General features: G+C 38.4%; 1 protein-coding gene across 2 annotated transcripts; it reads right to left on the reverse strand.

Moving 5' to 3' along the window:
* Positions 1–4,712: 4,712 nt before the first annotated feature.
* On the reverse strand, positions 4,713–17,863 carry PDCD10 (programmed cell death 10). 2 transcript variants are annotated; one of them, XM_030028486.2, is made up of 8 exons: positions 17,709–17,863; positions 10,780–10,994; positions 10,041–10,094; positions 8,564–8,681; positions 7,777–7,903; positions 7,319–7,397; positions 6,914–6,996; positions 4,713–5,197 (listed from the first exon to the last, which is right to left on the reverse strand). In XM_030028486.2, exons 2-8 carry the CDS (start codon positions 10,873–10,875, stop codon positions 5,116–5,118), a joined length of 639 nt encoding a protein of 212 aa, XP_029884346.1. In that variant the 5' UTR covers positions 10,876–10,994; positions 17,709–17,863; the 3' UTR covers positions 4,713–5,115. The 2 variants fall into 2 exon arrangements, with proteins under 2 accessions (XP_029884346.1, XP_029884347.1); XM_030028487.2 differs by lacking the exon at positions 17,709–17,863 and adding an exon at positions 17,439–17,560.
* Positions 17,864–17,958: the final 95 nt, after the last annotated feature.

Raw genomic sequence — 17,958 nt, forward strand, 5'->3', positions numbered from 1 at the left:
GAACTTCCCTCCACGGCCACCTTTGGTTACTGGTTAAAAAAGGAAGCACCCATGAATCTTTAATAGCAAGAAACAAATTCCGAAGGAATAGCAACAATAGCAAAGTCTAACCAAAGACAAACTTTTAACTGAAATTCTGACCCAACTGATCTTTACCCAACAATGCATGTTTTCTGGAATGGTAGACTCCTAACTTGCAAATTCTTACTGCATATGCTGCCAGGTAAAGTCTTACTAATCTTAACGCCATTTGACCTGTGATAAGAAGCACTGCAAGATGGCAGAAAAGGGGAAGAGATTAAACCCTTTATCACATAATTGTATACTCTGATAGTCCAAGTATCATTACCACAGTCCGAGCTTTCTATGTGTGCAATGCAGGCACAAACGCTTCTCGCACCTCAAATGTAAGGATGAGGAGTGCCGCAACAACGGGCGTTGGAAAAGCCACGTACTTGCACAGATCTTGCAAAAATAGCTGTGAAGACGACATGCAATATATGCTAAATTAGAGAATTACACATGATCGCCTAGGAATCAATCCTGGTGTAAATGCCTAGTGAAGAGCTTTTCTCCCACACGCTACACGAGCCCTTGGCACGACAACGCGCTGCCTACAGACCCTGCAGCATGCGTGTTCTGCATCCTGAGCTGTTACAGCAGCCACGTCTGGGTGGCGGTGAAGAAGGACATGGTGCTCAATAAGAACTTATGGAGAAGATGTTTATGCCACGCAGCAAACAATTGCTATGCGTTGTACCTAGTCAAAAGCATTTTGCATTGTCTCAGAAATCAAGCGCTGCGTCTACAAAATCATAACCAAGCTGTGAGGCAGGAGAGGGACAGAGAATCTAAGAAGGGACATCACCTCCACAGAAATCTCTAGATGAGCCCAATCCTCCTCCTTCACCTTGGAGGCACCATCTCCAGTGAATTTTGTTGCAAGGTTCAAGTTTGTATTACAAGCACGAGAAAAAAAAAACCAGCCTGTTACATCAGCCTCAAAGGAGGAAATTTAGCATTGCCCAATACCTCTGCTCCTTTTATAGAGAGGACCAAAAACTTGGGATTATGTACCTTTATAAAGTGAAGCCCAAGATGGTATACAATTCAGCCCAAAACCAAGTGAAGAGGAGGGGAAAAAGAACAATTGGTTGTGGACAAGGTTAGTGAATTCTTCATCATAAATTAAATTTATGCAGCATATTAAACTTGAATATTCGAAGGTGGTTTTTTTCCTTTCGGACTGTTTTAAAATGACATCTAGCAAGAGGAATGAGGACAAAGAAGCTGGCTTTAAAATAGAACTTGACAGATTTATGACCAACATTATCTGGTACTTTTTAACTTCTGCAACAGGAAGCCAAACTTGATGACCCAGGAGCATCTTTCCAGTCCTAATTTTTAGCACTAAGTTTGCTGCTAGGAAGTGGTTCTGTTCCTGAAGCATATTTCCTACTAGTCTCTTTTGAAAGCAACATCTGCCCAGAAGAGTACGAAGAAAACCAAAACAGTGGAGTGAAAAATGACAAAGTGAACAAACGCACTGAATCATTATGCAAAACTAGAAGAGTTCCCACACCTCACAAGCAGAAACTGCCTGCAATACCTTTTTCAGAAGGCACTGGTTAGTCCTGCGGGAAGATGAGCCAGGCTGAGCGTGGCAAAGCAATATTCTCAAGCAGAACAGCCACCACCTACTCCAAAGGTAAGGGATAATCGCTGCTGTGCCAAATCCAGTTATTAGTATTGCACACATTAAGCTACATTTATTTTATCTCTTTCATAATGGAATAATCTAAAACTTAGATTTGTGACAAGCCTGTCTAGACAGCCTTCTTTTCATTCCTCACCCAATTCAGAGAAGCGTATGCCGTCTCTGTAAAATAAAGAGATCAGATAACACCTGCAGAATAAACATGGCGTGTTGTCCCTTGACATACAGTGAAAGATCGGAAAAGAACATTAAGAAGGAACACCTCAGTGGTAATCTAGATAAGACCATGTGAAAAGATAATGCTTAATCAAGACTGATACTATCTCATCTTACTGTCTGGATAAGTGGACACCAGAACACCGTCAAATTTCATACTTACCACTTTATGTCAACTCAAGATAAAGCTAACACTGAGCTGGGCACCTGGCATATCTTACAAGACTTCTAAACAGAACTTTTTATCAGTATTAAAACAAGAAGCTTTTAACCAGAAATAAGTCAATCTAAGCTTTTCTTCATTTCTTTATAGGCTGAGGAAGATCAAAACAAGTGATTAAGACATTTCTTTGCTTCATTAACAAATATACAAAGTTTTATTTTATTAGATTGGTTTTCTGTATGTTAACATTATCATATCAATTATAACCCACATTCACAGCAGAAATTTTCTAATAGCATTTTGCAACACTAACTGCTGTATTAGAAATCCTTAAGAGAAACTTATCTTTAGCTACTCAGGTAACTTGAATAATAAAGTGCAAAACCACAATAAAATTTGACAGACATATGCTCCAGCTCATACTCAGTGGAAAATAAAGTTTTTAAGACCACTAGGTATGGATTCACTGCACACAACAGAAAAGTGTGACCTGAAGACATCAGTTTTCAAGTTTTCCCATTACCAGCCATTGATTACAATGAATAATTTTCCATTACTTTTAAGGGTAACAAAAAGAAATCACAATAAGATTACAAACGAAACAAAACATATTGGCCAGACTACCTGAAAGCTTAGCCCTATACTTGGTACCTTTGACCCAATAAAGGTTTTCGGAAGAACTGATGAACACGAACAGTTCATTTCTTAATAGCCTCTTTGATTTTAACTTCAAGGAATCAATCAGCAGGACATAACACAGCATCTTGTTTGGGACACAAGCCATAATTTCTTTATTTTTTTTTTTTTTTTTACTACACCTGCAGACATAAACATGATTATCATTCAACTAATGATTGCCAACACTAGCTACTGTCCCTCTCAATCCAAGAAAATAGAGAAACAATAATCTCAGAATTTTATTGGAATTAAGTCCAACTCACAAAGTATAACCCAAGCTTGCATGTCTCTCCTTTCAGCCACTGGTACAGTCTCCCCAGTACCAAGCGATCTTTTCAAGACAAATGAAGTATCAGAAACTCTGGGTGCTTTTCCCTTTCTTCTACCTGACTAATTAGTTTACATTAAGCCTGTTGGTGCTACCACTTAAGTTAACATCATCAACAAAGAAGACTACTTAACTTTTTTACTTACAGAATTCAAAGATGGAAATTAAGTATAACTCTAATTTAGTCAGACTGCCTCCTTAGTAGCTGCTAACAGTGCTTCTCTTCTACCACTTTCCAAGAAAGGACAGTTTAGCACGCCAAGCTTTAATAAAAAACAAAAAGTTTTAACTACAAACTGTATATGCATCCCTTTGTCATGTTACTAAGCTTGATTTGCTAGTAAACACAACACACCACTGTCAAAACAAAAACCAGCCTGAACAGCAAGCTTTAAGGACCATGTCCTGTTTATAGCTTCATGTAACCAAGAAATTCACAACATACATTCCCAATAACTCATTTTTACATAACACTCTCCTTCACATTGTTGTATTTCACTACGGTCAGTGCTTTCATCAAGGAAACATTTCCACACACAAATATACAGCAGAACATCCAGTGCTATTTTGGAGGGCTGCAGATGGCATTTTCCCCTTTTAGATCATTTAAGCAGATAACCAAATTCAAAGACCCAGCTGTTGTACTCTGGGTAAGGCACTTGCCCCAAATGAGCAATACAGCACCAGGCCAGTGTGCAAGAAAAGTCTGAATGTACCTTTTCTTCATCATCTATACCTAAACAAGGAATAGTTCTGTAGCAATTGTGCTCTCTGTCTGAAGCAACCCTCCTGCAACAGCTTGTGCAGCTTTATAAACTGCTTCACATTCTTCCCTAAACTTACTAGTTATGGCCACATAAGTATTTTGAAAACTTTCAGATGTTTATTCTATAAAGATTCTATTTCAAAATAAAACTCAAGGTGCACTTCAAAGGAGCATGCAAAATATTCATTAGAACTTGTGAAATATAACCATGAAATCACAATGATAAAATTTTATCTGTCTATCGGCAGTTCTTAACCATCTACATAAACAAGTTATTTTTTTAATCGAGGTCTCACATGATTTCAGTCCCTGAAAAAAAAAAAAAGAAAGTTGCCTTATGGCATGCATAGTATAGACATTACTAGTGCTACCTGGAAGAGTTCTATCTTCTCTCCCCCTCCCTCCCAAAAAGGTACCAATATAAAACCCAGTTATCTTAATTTTTTTAAATTCACCCTTTGCTGCATATTCAGCTGCATATATTTAAAGTAGTTCTCCGCTCAAAACCCTAGAATAGTCTAGGAGTAAAAACCTGTTAACTCACCACCAACAGAAGATTAAGAAAGAAGTGAGATTTAGTTTCTATCAAAACCAAAAGCACATCTCACTTCTGGGGTTCTTCATTATTTTGTCAAAGACATTTTAATAGAATTATTCTGATGTTCTGGTCTAGCATTAGATCACAGACAAAATCTCAGTTTTAAGGAAAAACACTCATTTTATAGTAATTTGAACTGCCAGTAGCTTTAAGCACCCAAATAATTTTAATTTTTCCATTTAAGGAATGTTCTGCAGTTCTAGAAAGATGAGTTACGCATTTTTGTTCACATACAAAAAGACAGTCTAACAGATGTAAACTATTTATTGAATATTTGCCACCAATATTGTTAAATACATAATCTTGCAGTTTTCCGCTTTCAAGTTAAAATGTCAGAAACAGAACACCAAATATTTACAATTCTTATAAGGAATGTTACATAATGACACATTAAGGCGTAAATTCTTTTGGCTTATAATTCTGAAAAGAATGATAATAGCAAAAAGTGATGCAAAATCTTCATTGTGAGATTATGATTAAGCTACAATGTTTTACAAAAATATGGTGTAAGATGGCAATAATCCCATTCAAAATCCTGCATTAGGCCCCTCAGGAGGGGCTGATAATTTATACAGTCAAAACTTTAAAATTTACATATAAAGGTACCCTATCCACCATTGAAAAGTACAACTCTCAACATATACAGTTTTCAGGCCACAGTTTTGAAGGTCTGGAGTATCAAGTTGGTTTGATGAATTAGTCGGTTGGCACTTATGAACACATTTATTGCCCTGTTAAAAGAGAAAGATACCACTTCAGACATTTTTAGAAACATGCCATTTAATAAATACAGCATTAAGTTTGGGCAACTAAATATACTGGCATCTAGGCTCTATGCAAATTGGAAGCATACTGATGTTTTACCATATCGTGATCTACCTGAATCTTACTGCTGGCAAACAGATAGACTTATTTTCATGGCTAATCCCAGAAAGACTATGTTTATTGGCAGGAACTTAAAGACTTGGGCTCTCAATCATCATTGACATCTCAATCATTTAATTCTGGGGTTTTAGCTAAATAAGAGAGAGACTGGAGCAGATGATTGTTAAACACCTGTTCTTTTGAAAGCTGAACACTTCATCCCCTAGTAATTTCAGCATTTGTGACTCCTTCCTCAAGAAATACTAAGCATGCGCACATGGAAGCAACATACTATTTTATTTATCTTTCTGTTAAGCAAGAGGTGTGGGGTCACTGAGTTTTTCAGCTCAGTAATGACGTCTGTGACTATTTTGTTTAGCGCTGTTACCTTCTGGTGGGAGCTGGGTATCTTATTCAACACGCAGTTCAGACAGATTTAAATTACTTCTGATTTCCACAAGGAAATACAAGCCTTACCTGGTATTTCTTGCAATATCAATAATACCTAACACACTTTAAGCTTACGCCCACAATACGCAGCACAGCATTCACTTCACATAGGGCTAAACAAAGCTGGTCTCTTCCAGTATAGTTGGGGTATGTCTCAACACATCCAATCCTTTCCTCATTTTTTCAGTCAAAAAGTTTTCTAATTAACTGTGACTGCTGAGACCTAGTTCATGTGAAAACTTATCTACATATCTGTTCAGTAATCATAAAGCTACCAAGGTCTAAAGTTCTCATTTTGGTATCATAACCAAACTTAGCCTCAATTTCAATAAGAGGCGGGGAAAACAAGAATGCTTTGGTAGGAGCAAGGTAGTATTCACAGCTGGGCTCAAGACTTCTCTCTCTTTCATTAATGTACCATCCCCTGGGTGCTCTTACAGTCTTTGCCAAGCTCAACAAGACCAGACATGAAAGTTAGTTCTCATCTTTAAAACAGTAGCACATAGAACACTTTGGCACTGTCAAAATCTGAGAGGGATACAGTCTTCATCCAAAACAGTCACTACAGTGAAATACAGAAGAACAGTGACTTGAAAACCCAAGGTGAGGACCTGAAAAAAGCCTCAGTTTGAAGGCTAAAATGTTCAAACATAAAAAGATTAATCAGCTGTGTAATTCCAAATACTGTGAAGTACTATAAGAAACTATAAAGAAAGGACAATAAAAATGTAAATCAAAGAAACACTGCACAGATGTTTAGTGTTTGCAAATGATACTTCAAATAGGTAGATTACTTTTTTCAATAAAGCATTCATAAGTTTTTTGTCCTTGTATATACACTGAGAAAAACCACACAGGGCCATGAAATTTAACTTCACATATTCAAGTTCAAAGATAACACTGTACATGGGTGTTGTACAGTGGTGCAGTTTAGCAAACTTCCCTTTCCTCAAAGGCATTACAAAAGGAATAAAAGTATTTTAAAGCAGCCGTGATGGTCTGAGGACACAGGTGAGGAAAAAATTGGGCAAGTCCTGAAGAAGGCAGCTCACGCCCCAAAGCTTGTCCTATTTTCCCCTGTTAGTCAACAGGGCCTTTCATTATGTAAAATGTTAGTACAAAAACATACTTACTTTCCATCTTTAAAATAAGTTTTCAGAGTATCACTGAAACTTTTGGAGTATTTTACAAACTCTTTCTTTTGGTGCTCAAGTGCCTAAGAAAACAAAAACACCAGGAGCAGAGTCTTAGTTCACATATTGTTGGGTACAGTGAGAATCTCGAGGTTAAACCCGTAAGAAAGTTGGCTAATGTTACATTAGATATAGAAATTGATTTTTTTTTTTTTTTTTTTTTAGGAGACATGCAGAGAAATTGTCGTCTTCCTATAAAACTGGTGTGACCTAGTGCACAACAATCCTGTTGTTAAAGTATTATGTCATTGACCAGTTAAGCTCTCCTATTCATCCTTTGATCAAAACGATATACTTCCTCTTATGCTATTAAAAATATTGTATAAAAAGAGTTATTGCACATACCCGCCGGTTCTGATATTGGTATTTCTTGAAGACATTATTTACTGTGTCAAGAAGTTCCTTTATTGCACTCGCGATGTCCCTATTTGGCAATAAAAAGATAGTTGTAATATCCTTAAGCTATTCTATTTAAATGTTGGAATTTAATCCCCTTCTAATAGTCAAACACTTCTTAAAACAGGCTCTACAGAATAAGCGTCAGACAGGATGTAGCAATACCAAATGCAAAGATCTAGACCAGTGACATGGGAATTCAAACTAGGAATCAGCAAGTTAAGTTCAGTCTAGTACCGTGGGGCTCATTAAAAATCCTCAACTCTGTCCGCCCATTTACAAGCAAGGATCAGGCTCCTTTCCAATGGGAATAGTGTTGCTAGCATATCCTACAGCATTTGAACATTCAGATTTAAATAAAAAGTTTGACAACTCAATCTGCAGAAAAATACATATACAATACTTACTTGATCGTCTGAAGAAACCTCACTCTGTCATTGATCTCATCAGGAATCTTACTAAGAATCTGTTTAAGTGCTCGTGCCTTTTCATTAAGATCTTGGAATTCTGGTTCTGGTCTTTCAATCATATACTCTAACAGGAAAAACACATTTAAAGATACCATTAGTTTTTCCTCAAGTCTCTAGTGACAGCTAAAAACACTACTTCCAAGTGCAGCAGTATTGCAATGTTACATTCAAAGGTGAACAGCAGAAAAATAGCCATAAGCAGAAAAATGCAATACGCTCTGCATCAATAGAAACACAGTGCAACATAATCTTTGTTATTGCAAGTTGGAAAAAGAGCCCATCTTACTTTAAGTGAGACACTGAAGACACTATACTAATCAAATGCAGTATTAAAATAACTTAAAGCCTACTGTATACACCCCCTTCTCTGACAGTGTAACTACTGTTTTTACTTTGTAGCAGAGAAAAGGAAGGTGAATATTATACTCCATATATGCTTTTTTCTGGTTTTTAGTATTGCAAAAGGTGAACTATGCACCCACATAAACATAATTCTAAACATTCATTTTCTTTCTCTTATTATTCAAGTACGTTTTTTAGGGAGATTTAACTTCTCCAAAACAGGTATTCAGAAAATACAAACATTTTTCTGCCATGCTGAAGAAAAAAAATCTCTATTAAGAAACAAATAACCTCTTCCGAAAACAGGCATAGAGAAAAGCATGTTCCTAGTTAACAGTGTAATTAAAACCACATTTATTCAACATAAGAGGTAAGATATTACCTTCTACATCATCAGCTGCCATACGCAGAAGAGACTCTGTGAAGTTCACATCCACACTTTTTTTCTCCAGAATTTTCATAATGATGTCCTGTGTAAGACCTGGATTTTCTTTTTCAGCCTGTATGGCAAAGAAAATTTTTATTCTTAAATATGCAAGACATATTTGCAAGCACAAAGGCAGATTTTCATGTAACTTGCTTCATATACCGCAGGAGTTTGCTAGAAACTTTAAAAGTCTAATGGCTTTAAACTAGCAGATTACATTGAAAACCATTCTTCCACTACAACATCCATTTTTCTTGGATTACATGAGTGGTTTTGTATAAACAACTTTTCAAATAAGCCTTTCCACTCACTTCAACTTGAGAAAGAAAGTTTTCCATGAAATTCTATATTTTTTTATATTTCCATAAACTTTAAGCTTTGAGACAAAGATATTGTATCCATTGGGATCTAATTCACTCAAACACAGGTGCTACTCCCCCATCTTCCACATGACATTTTATAAATGTGCCTTTTATGAATCACATCATATGCTCAAACATCATCTTGGAATTGGTTCTTCAAAGAAAACAAAACCAAACACAAACCAACCCCCCCCCCCCAAAACACCCTTTTGATTGATGACATATTTAAGTAAAGCTAGACTAACACTGGAGGTATTCACGCTACCTGTGTTGCTATCAAAAAATTATGCTGTGTTGAATGAGGGTGTGTTGTCTTTTTTAGCTAGCACTACCATTTCTACCAATATCTCAATTTCTACATTATTTGCGTTCAGCTTAGCTCCTTACCACCAGTCATAACATTTAACTTGTACGAGCTCTAGTTAAGACTTAAAGACTGTCTAGGTACACTCAGATTTAAGTGTAGAAACAGGGAAGTATTACTTAGTTGCATAGCTCACATGTTAAGGTATGTCATGTCTACAATTATTTTTGTTTAAAGAATTTAAAAAAATAAAGGAATATCTGTATTTTCATTCTTCCGGAATATAATAGAAAAGTTAGAAGAATCTTTTTTTCCATTTACTGCTGGATGCAAACACAAACACTGAACTTATCCTCAGCCACAAAAAAATCCCATTACCATTTACTTTGTAAACCACTTCCAAAGTCTGTTACATGCCTATTTCTCATGAGCACCTATTCTACATAATCTTGTCATATTTAGACTAAGTTTATTATCTTATTACCTTCACTGATGATTCTTCATTTAAGCTTTTGTACTACATGGACAAGACAAGATTCTGTTTGTTTAAAATTGCTCAATATGCTTGTATCATTCAGATTTCTACTCATAACATTTGCAGACATCTCAAACTTACAGTCCATGCAATTGTCCACTTTAGACTATTGGATTAAGGATGCAGTCTTCAAACACAAAGACACAAAGAAACAAGACAGCTGGCTTTTTAGCTTCATCATATATGGTTTACCTTTTAAACAATCATTCTTCAATACAAGTTACTTCTCACCTTAATAAAAGCTGCTCTCAGTGTCTGAGCTGCAGATAGATTTACTCTTTCTAGCTGCAATAAAAGTTCAGAATTATTAGCAATTCTAATGTTATCAGAACAAAACAATTGAAGTACTCATGTCTTGCTTTATATAGCATAATGAAAAAGGGAATTGATAGCAGCATTCAAAATTACTGGTCTCATTTGAGGGAGAGATAGTATAAAGGATAGTATAAACTTTAAACCCAAAGGAAAGACTTCCCCTCAAAATAAAAAACATAAAAATCAAACATGACACTGGACAGATTTTGCATTTATCCAGCCTACAGCAGAAGCCTGACAGAAGCTTTTGAGAACATCTTGACAATCTCCGATACTCGCAGAAAAACAAATATCCTATTAAATTATAACCATTAGCAGTAAAACTAAAATGTATCAAGCTGTTCACAGGTACATGTTCAACTGTACATTACTTCCTGCCGTAGAATGCCAAACCTAGCATTTTTGTGAAAATCCTCTGTAAAATGTAAAAAAAAAAAAACCAAAAAAAAAAACCAGGGCCACGACAACTAGCTGTCTTTGATGAGCATGACATTGTACTCATGGAAAGAACGGTAAAACAATGAAGGGTAAAACAATGCACAGAAAGAAGACGGTGTTAGACGCAAAGCTTCCCCAATCAAAATGAGCAACCTGTTACTGTGATATTTCCCAATATAAAGGGGACTATTACATTCTAAAGCAAAATGTATCTTACCTCATTAAAGACAGGGTACATAACAGCATAGAGAGGCATGGAAACCATAGAAGTGGTCTCTGCTTCATTCTTCATCTCTTCCATTGTCATCCTCATTCAAAGACCCACTTCTCAAGGAAAACACTATAGAAGCAAAAAACTCCGCATTCACTGAAATGTTTCTTCTTTTTCCTCGTTGTGCAAGAATACTTGAAGAACTTGAAAAATATACCGTCCTTAGGTTGTGCGAGAAAAAAAACAAACACAAACACACACAATTATGAATGCTCATGACTAACAGGTTCTAAAAATGAAAAGGCACAGAACAATGTTAGTTTGTTACTGCCTAGAAACTAGGAATTATGACATGAGTTGAGTAAATATGGAATGACTACTTCATGTAACTTAAAACCCTAATTGAAATCTATTACGTGAACATATATTTTAAAGACTAAGGTACTACCAAAAAAATTTTACTTCAAGTTGTTATGGAATTAATTTTCCTGAAAGAAGGGATTTTATTTGATATGTATTACAAAAATCTTGCCACCACTAGTAAGCAGCAGCATAAGATTCCCAACAACTCACGTACAGAAAAAGCTTGAAAAGCGTTACATGCTGTAAACCCAAAACCCATACAAATGCATTATGACAATTAACATTAAGACTACATATAAATGTTCCATATTTTCACATACGCATCAAGCTGTGATTCTGCCGGAGATCAGTGCCTACTTTCTACCCATTTGAATTCCAAATACTGCATCTTTGATTTTACATAAGCAAAAGTCTTAAGTCATGCTTCCACTCAGGGTGTGTCAACAGCTATGTTAACTCAATGGAAAATTATTGTTCCAGTAACTGAATCTAGGTTTTGGAATTTCTCCACCCAGACCAGCTCATCATATCCATCATGGAGAGATCATTGCTCAGACCCAGAAATTATGTGGAAAAGAAAAAAGGTCACCCCACAGTTCATAAGAAATACTTGTTACAGCCTGCTAAATTTTCTGTTCCTAAGATATTTTAAAAATATTTATATAACATAATTGAGTTTAAAGACCTAAAGGCCAAGTTAGAAATAAAGATACACAGAAAGAGATTAGCGGTTTTAATTTTTAGATTTGCTTGGAGTATTTAATGCACTGGAAGAGTTTTTTTCCTCCTCATAAGCTTCAGACATCAGGCATTTCTATGTTCGTATACTGATTTTATTGATATTTTAGTAAGAAGTGAAAAAAGTGAAATTTTTAAGAAACAGCAGAAGCTACTACAGTAATCAATATCACTTCCCAATAGTTTGAACAGGTTAAAAAATGCTCAGATATTTCTTCAAGCTGTATTTCTCCTTATGCTCTTCACTGGCTAAAAAATCTTCAGGCTCTTTAAATAAAAGAACAGATATTCTTTTTTGCCCAGGGCAGATATATAGTAGTTTAGCTATAATTATACAATTGAAATTTGTTATTGATTACAGTAAGCACAGAAAAGAACTTGAATGACTACAACTACCATGCATGTCTCATCTGAGTATGTGATTAGGCAGTATGAACATATCCAAAAGTGAGAAAAGTGAAGAACTGGTCACACCACAGAAACAGCCAACAGTTAAAACATGATTTGAAGAAAAACTAAACATGACTATAGTAACAAGCAACAGTTCTTTATACAAGTCTTCTGATATGGACTGCTTATTGCAAAATCTCATCTTTGTTTCTCTTACTGTTCCAACCCTTCAACATGACATACACGAGCAAATTCCTATAACCACAGAACAGGATTACCGAGACTTTAAAAAGGGGACTGTATAGATGAGAGATGTGCACGTGGATGGAATGGCAAAAATCAGGACTCTCACATTTTTATCACCTACCCGTAGATATTTTACAGCTGTCAAGAACATGGAAGAGTACAAGTGAATATTTATCATTCCTCAAAAAGTTGAATATCTTTAAAGAACTTGTTTCAGAGTTACATAAATTCATGCAAGGTCTACTCTAGTGGGCGGGGGGGGAACATGTCTGAACAAGTTTTCACTCACAACTGCAAGTACAAGCTGCCCCATTTATTATACATGTATATTCCCTGCACTAAAGACTCTGGCACGTAAGGGGCAGAGTGGATGGAGAGCTGTTTGTTTTACTGCTTAATTCTGCGTTTCTGGAAGTTCAGTAAAAATATATACTCACGCAAGATAGTACACTAACAAGCAACACTGAACACAACATTCACAGATTAATTTACTGCAAGTTTTTATCTAGGAGTACTGTATTCTCAACAAGAGTAAGTTTTTAAAACAGTGAAATCGGGTCATTGAACATTTTTCTAGTCTACCCAAAAAATTTCTGATCATGGGAAGAAGGGCAAAAAAGGACAAAATAACCATCAGATATAATTACTTTGTTTTTATGGGTTAGCAGTATCCACAAAGAAAAGGAAATACTAACTGAAATGATGGATTTTTACACACCTATTACACTGTGGACTACCATGAAGAACTCGTTTTCTCCTGAAGAGCCATAAGCTATTGTTACTAATTCACGGTACAGTTAAACCCCCCATATAGAAACAATTATACACCATCTATTACCTCTTTACCAGACACTGACACACTTCAAACAAAATACAAAACCTTCGATTTACATTAACACAAAGGATACAACTGTTGCAACTGAAGACAAGAGGTAGATTTAAATATACATGCACCCAAGAAATACATGAGAACATCAAATATTTTTGTTGCCAACATATGAAAAGAAATATATTCAATATATCACACTGGTCGTTCATGATTGCAGAAAACTTCCCATGTTCCAGAAGATAAACTAGGTAGTGTCGTGCTGTCATGCAGGTATCTGACTGCTAACGTTGCCATGCTATTTGTCTTTGCGGCTAGGGATCAACCTCTCCACATCTTTCAGATGTAACTTAGATGCACTGCAGTCTTTGCTAGTGTTAAACAGCAGGGATAAAAATCTTCACAAAAAAACCCCCACGTTTATTTGCATTACAGAAAGATAGTTTGTCATAGCTGCACTAAACCACATACAAGTACTTTTGAAGAAGGTCTCAATCTTGATTATGGACCAAATCCCCATGAAAACTGAAGTTTCTGTTCTGTTATTCAGATCAATTATTAGAAAGTCCACTAGCCTTCAAAAGTCTACTGGCCTGACTAAACCCAAAGTTTAATGCCCATTATCATGCAGCAACTAGGAGCTTTCAGTATTTCTTTTGGTACGTGATCAAAAGCAGCCATCTGCATCACTGCCAAGCTTTATGACAACACTGTCTTCTAAAAGCTTAACTTCAGTTCACTACAATCTCAAAAGAGTCTTTTATGTGAGACAAGCTTACCCTAGTTCCATCTGCCAATTGGTTTTTTTGCATTCTCAAAAAAAAGATGGAATAAGATTCCATGAGAAGGTGATCTATTAGAACAGCACAATGTAGTTGTGCTGTGCAGAAAATCCTGGCAAATTGCTGTAAGATGCAAAAAAGGTGTTACTCTGCTGGCAAACTTGTTAATTGGTCTGAGGTGGAAGACAAGGTGAAGATAGTAGGTTACTGTCAAATATTAATCTGCATACAAGTCTGATCTTTTTTCCTTACAGTGATCCCACAAATTCAAATCTGTGTACGTGCAATTACAATCATGTGTCATGCTACATCAGATGAAATCAACCATCGGAGAGAATGTACAGAATGATATAGGGAATTTAAAGAGAATCTAAGTTTGAAAACTATGCTAAGATGCCAGTTAATGCAATCCTGGCTGCTCAGTCTTAAACCATCGAACACATCAAGCTGTATTCCAAGAGAAGTACTAACATAGAGTATATACTTTCACTGTCAGTATAAATCTTAGATTCTAACCTTTAAGTTCCAGCACTAAATTATCCCAGCTATTCAGCAAACACCGAGAGAACTGGTACATTTTAGATGAGGAACAAATTTGGAAGGATTCTTTGATAGACCTATTCCCCCATATCCATCCAATGACATTTTAAATCTCTCAACTGAACTTTATCAGAAAAAAACCTATGTTAAGATAAACTTCCTGTAAGCCAAAAAGGGTAAATAGGAAACCCTACCACACTTCCCAAAACTACGGTTATCAGTGTCTAAGGTGATAATTTGCTTTCTCTAATCCATGTCATTTACTGACAGACTTTTGGTTACGCACTAAAATCAAGTGGCAGAACTGCAGAGCTACTTAAGAATATAATCATCACAGTATCACTACAGAGTGCAGTAATCTTGCCCAAACCCACATCTGCTCATTGGCCAGTGTGAAAACAAGCAAGGTACCCATGAAAGAAAGGTGGTGGTTTAACACTATCTTTCGAAACAGTGTTTGAAGAGAAGAGAGGAGAGTCTCACGATTTTAAAAGTTGTAGAGTTTTAAAACAACAGAAACATTGGGTATCAATTGGCAGGATTTCAATCTTCAGTTAGGTCATCAGTAGATCTACCTATGTGCTGAGGTTGTCTCTATTCCCTTCCCCAGGCTCCATCTACCTTAGATCTGGAAAACTTTAAGCACCTCGACATTAATACTCTTTTTTAGAAAAGTACTAAAGAGGAACAAGGCCTGAGGCGGTGATCTACCAGAATGATTATTTCAATGGTTGGCTTCTAGCAAAAATTACAGCTCTATTCCTGCTAGAAAAAAGGCTATCCTTACTGCCAAGAAGGTCTGCTCCACTTTTTGCAGTGAGGATTCAGAAGAGGTTTTACCTTTAACCTGATTCAAGACCCCTGAGTTACCAGAAAAACTAATTTAAGTTCAGAAGAAAGAGTGGGGGAAGGGAAATAGCAGCATGAATTCTACCCTGAATTCAGAGGCAAAGAGCTTGGCTCCTATTTGTAAGACCAATGTGCATGGGAGGAGGAAGTTTAGGTAATTTACTAATTACAGTTGCAAATTTCACAGAAGAAAAGAAATTGCAGAGTATGCCCTTTTAACTACACGCATACCCCACGCATAGCTTGGTAACTAAGTTTCCTTTATTAATGGTCACTTAAAAGAAATAAAAAAACCACACTCCTTTTCCTTGTCAGATGGTAACTTACCTGCCAGCACTGTATTTCAATTATAGATGGCAATTATTTCCCATTGTATAACTTAGGCTACATGGTACAAAGTTTAAAGGCTTTGTGCTTCAGATACAGAACTTTCCTTCTTTTTTTAAAACCGAGGTGACTTCATGGCAGCATGGTTGAATTCGCTGGAATTGGCATACAGATCAACTCTTATGATAACAGCCTCCATATTTTAAAATCAGTAGAGATAACAAGAAACTTAAAAAAGGTACTCTACTGCACTGATTCCATATTCTACTAACTCTTACACCCAGCAGTTTCACTGAAGAGTTAATAAAAGGAATGTCACCACAAAAGAGCATTGAAGTTTTAAAAGTATCTTTAAATGCCTCTCGCTAGAATAGATATGCAGTTTTCAAACATCTCCATACACATATAATAGCCACTTACAGTTGAGTTCACTCTGACAAAGCATAACTGCTTATGCATTTTATTATTGGAAGAGCAATCCGTATGACTAATTCGTAAATCACACAAACTTGCAATAAACCCAAGATGTCTATTTTTAGAATCGTATCAACTTAAAAAACAAAATCCAGACTTGCTCTGAAGTCAGGCTTACAATTAGTTCACGTTCTTTCGCAGTGCTGAACTTCAAAATGGAAGTGATTTAGTCTGTCCTAATACACCCAGCTTTTGTGTCTGCCTAGCACATGAGAAACTATAGCCTCCTGCACTGCGCCCCAGTTTCGCTAGTTAGCAACATTAAAATTATTATACAGTATAACTGAAACAGGTCACGGCTCTTAGCATATAAAATCACAACAACGCAGCCCTGTTTCTTTTTTTCCTCTTTGGGAATGTGAAAGTAAAGCTATTACTCTATCAAACATTAACAGGTAATTCACAGTTTCAAACATACAAATGCATCCAACGAGTAAACAAATACCAAAGGGCAACTAGTTCCCCTGATAACAGGAACAGCACAAACCTGGCCCAGGCTTTCAGCCATCTACCGGTGCCCCAGCATGTCCAAGCTACAGGAAAGGAACCAACCCAACTCACCAGTTCAGTGAGCAGCTTAATGGGACACCCAAGCACTGAACGTCTCCCCAGACTGCTCGGTTACCGAGCCGAGCACCGCCCGGGGTCCCCGCTGTCCCTGCCCGGCACGCTCGCTGTCCGCCCCGGAGCCGCCAGGTTTGCGGGAAGGAGCCGAGATGTTTTTCATCTCTCCTCCACCTGAGAGGGCACTGACCGGGCCGCCGGAGCTCACCGCAGCCACCTGACAGCGCTCCGCTCCGACCTTCGGACGAGCTAAAAATAATAACACATCCGGGCCTACGCTTCCCAGGGCCGGCCGGCCCTCCCGGGGCGGCCCAGGCCGAGGGGCCTCAAGCCGGGCAGCCCCACCACCACCCCCGAAGAGAAGAGGGCCCCAAACCACCGGCGGGGGAACGGCGGGTTGCGGGAAGGACGGGGAGAAGGACAAGCCCTCTCCCCGCCGCACCTCAGCCTCGGGGCGAGAAGTAAACGGGTCAGACGCCCGGCAGGGCCGGACCCTCTCCCCGGCGGGGAGACGAAGGGACACTCTCCGCCTTTCCTCACACGGCGAGGCCCGAGGCCGCGCTCACCTGCGGCGGGACCTACCGGCGGTCCCCGCCCTGCCCTGTCCTCCTCCCCGCCGCCCCTCAAGCCAGGCCCCGATGCTGGAAAGAGTTTTACGCTTCTAACGCGCCGCAGCCCCGAAGGGCGAGCCAGGCCCTGCGCAAACACACTAGCGGACACCCCCCCCCCCCACCCCTCCCCTCACCGCCTCCCGCCTCCTCCAAACGCGGCCGCTCCTCCGCGGGCACACGCCGAGAAGGGAAAGCCGGCGGCGAGGCACGGCATTAGCACCTCACCTCGCCTCCCCCCGACCCACGGAGCCCTCGAGTGGGCTTGCACCGCCGCGCAGGAAGCGCCTGCGAGGAGGAGGAGGAGGAGAAGGAGGAAGCGTCCGCCGCTGTTACCACACACCAGGCGTTGTCCGGAACTAACCGGCGGCCGCGCGGGCCCCTGGGCTCTGTAGTCCGCCGCCCGCGGACCACAAGCCCCACAATGCCACGCGGCACCCGGGGGCGGAGACAGAGACTGGATGGGGAGGGGGGAGGG

The sequence above is a fragment of the Aquila chrysaetos genome, chromosome 10 (assembly GCF_900496995.4).
Source record: "Aquila chrysaetos chrysaetos chromosome 10, bAquChr1.4, whole genome shotgun sequence".
NCBI lineage: Eukaryota > Metazoa > Chordata > Aves > Accipitriformes > Accipitridae > Aquila > Aquila chrysaetos.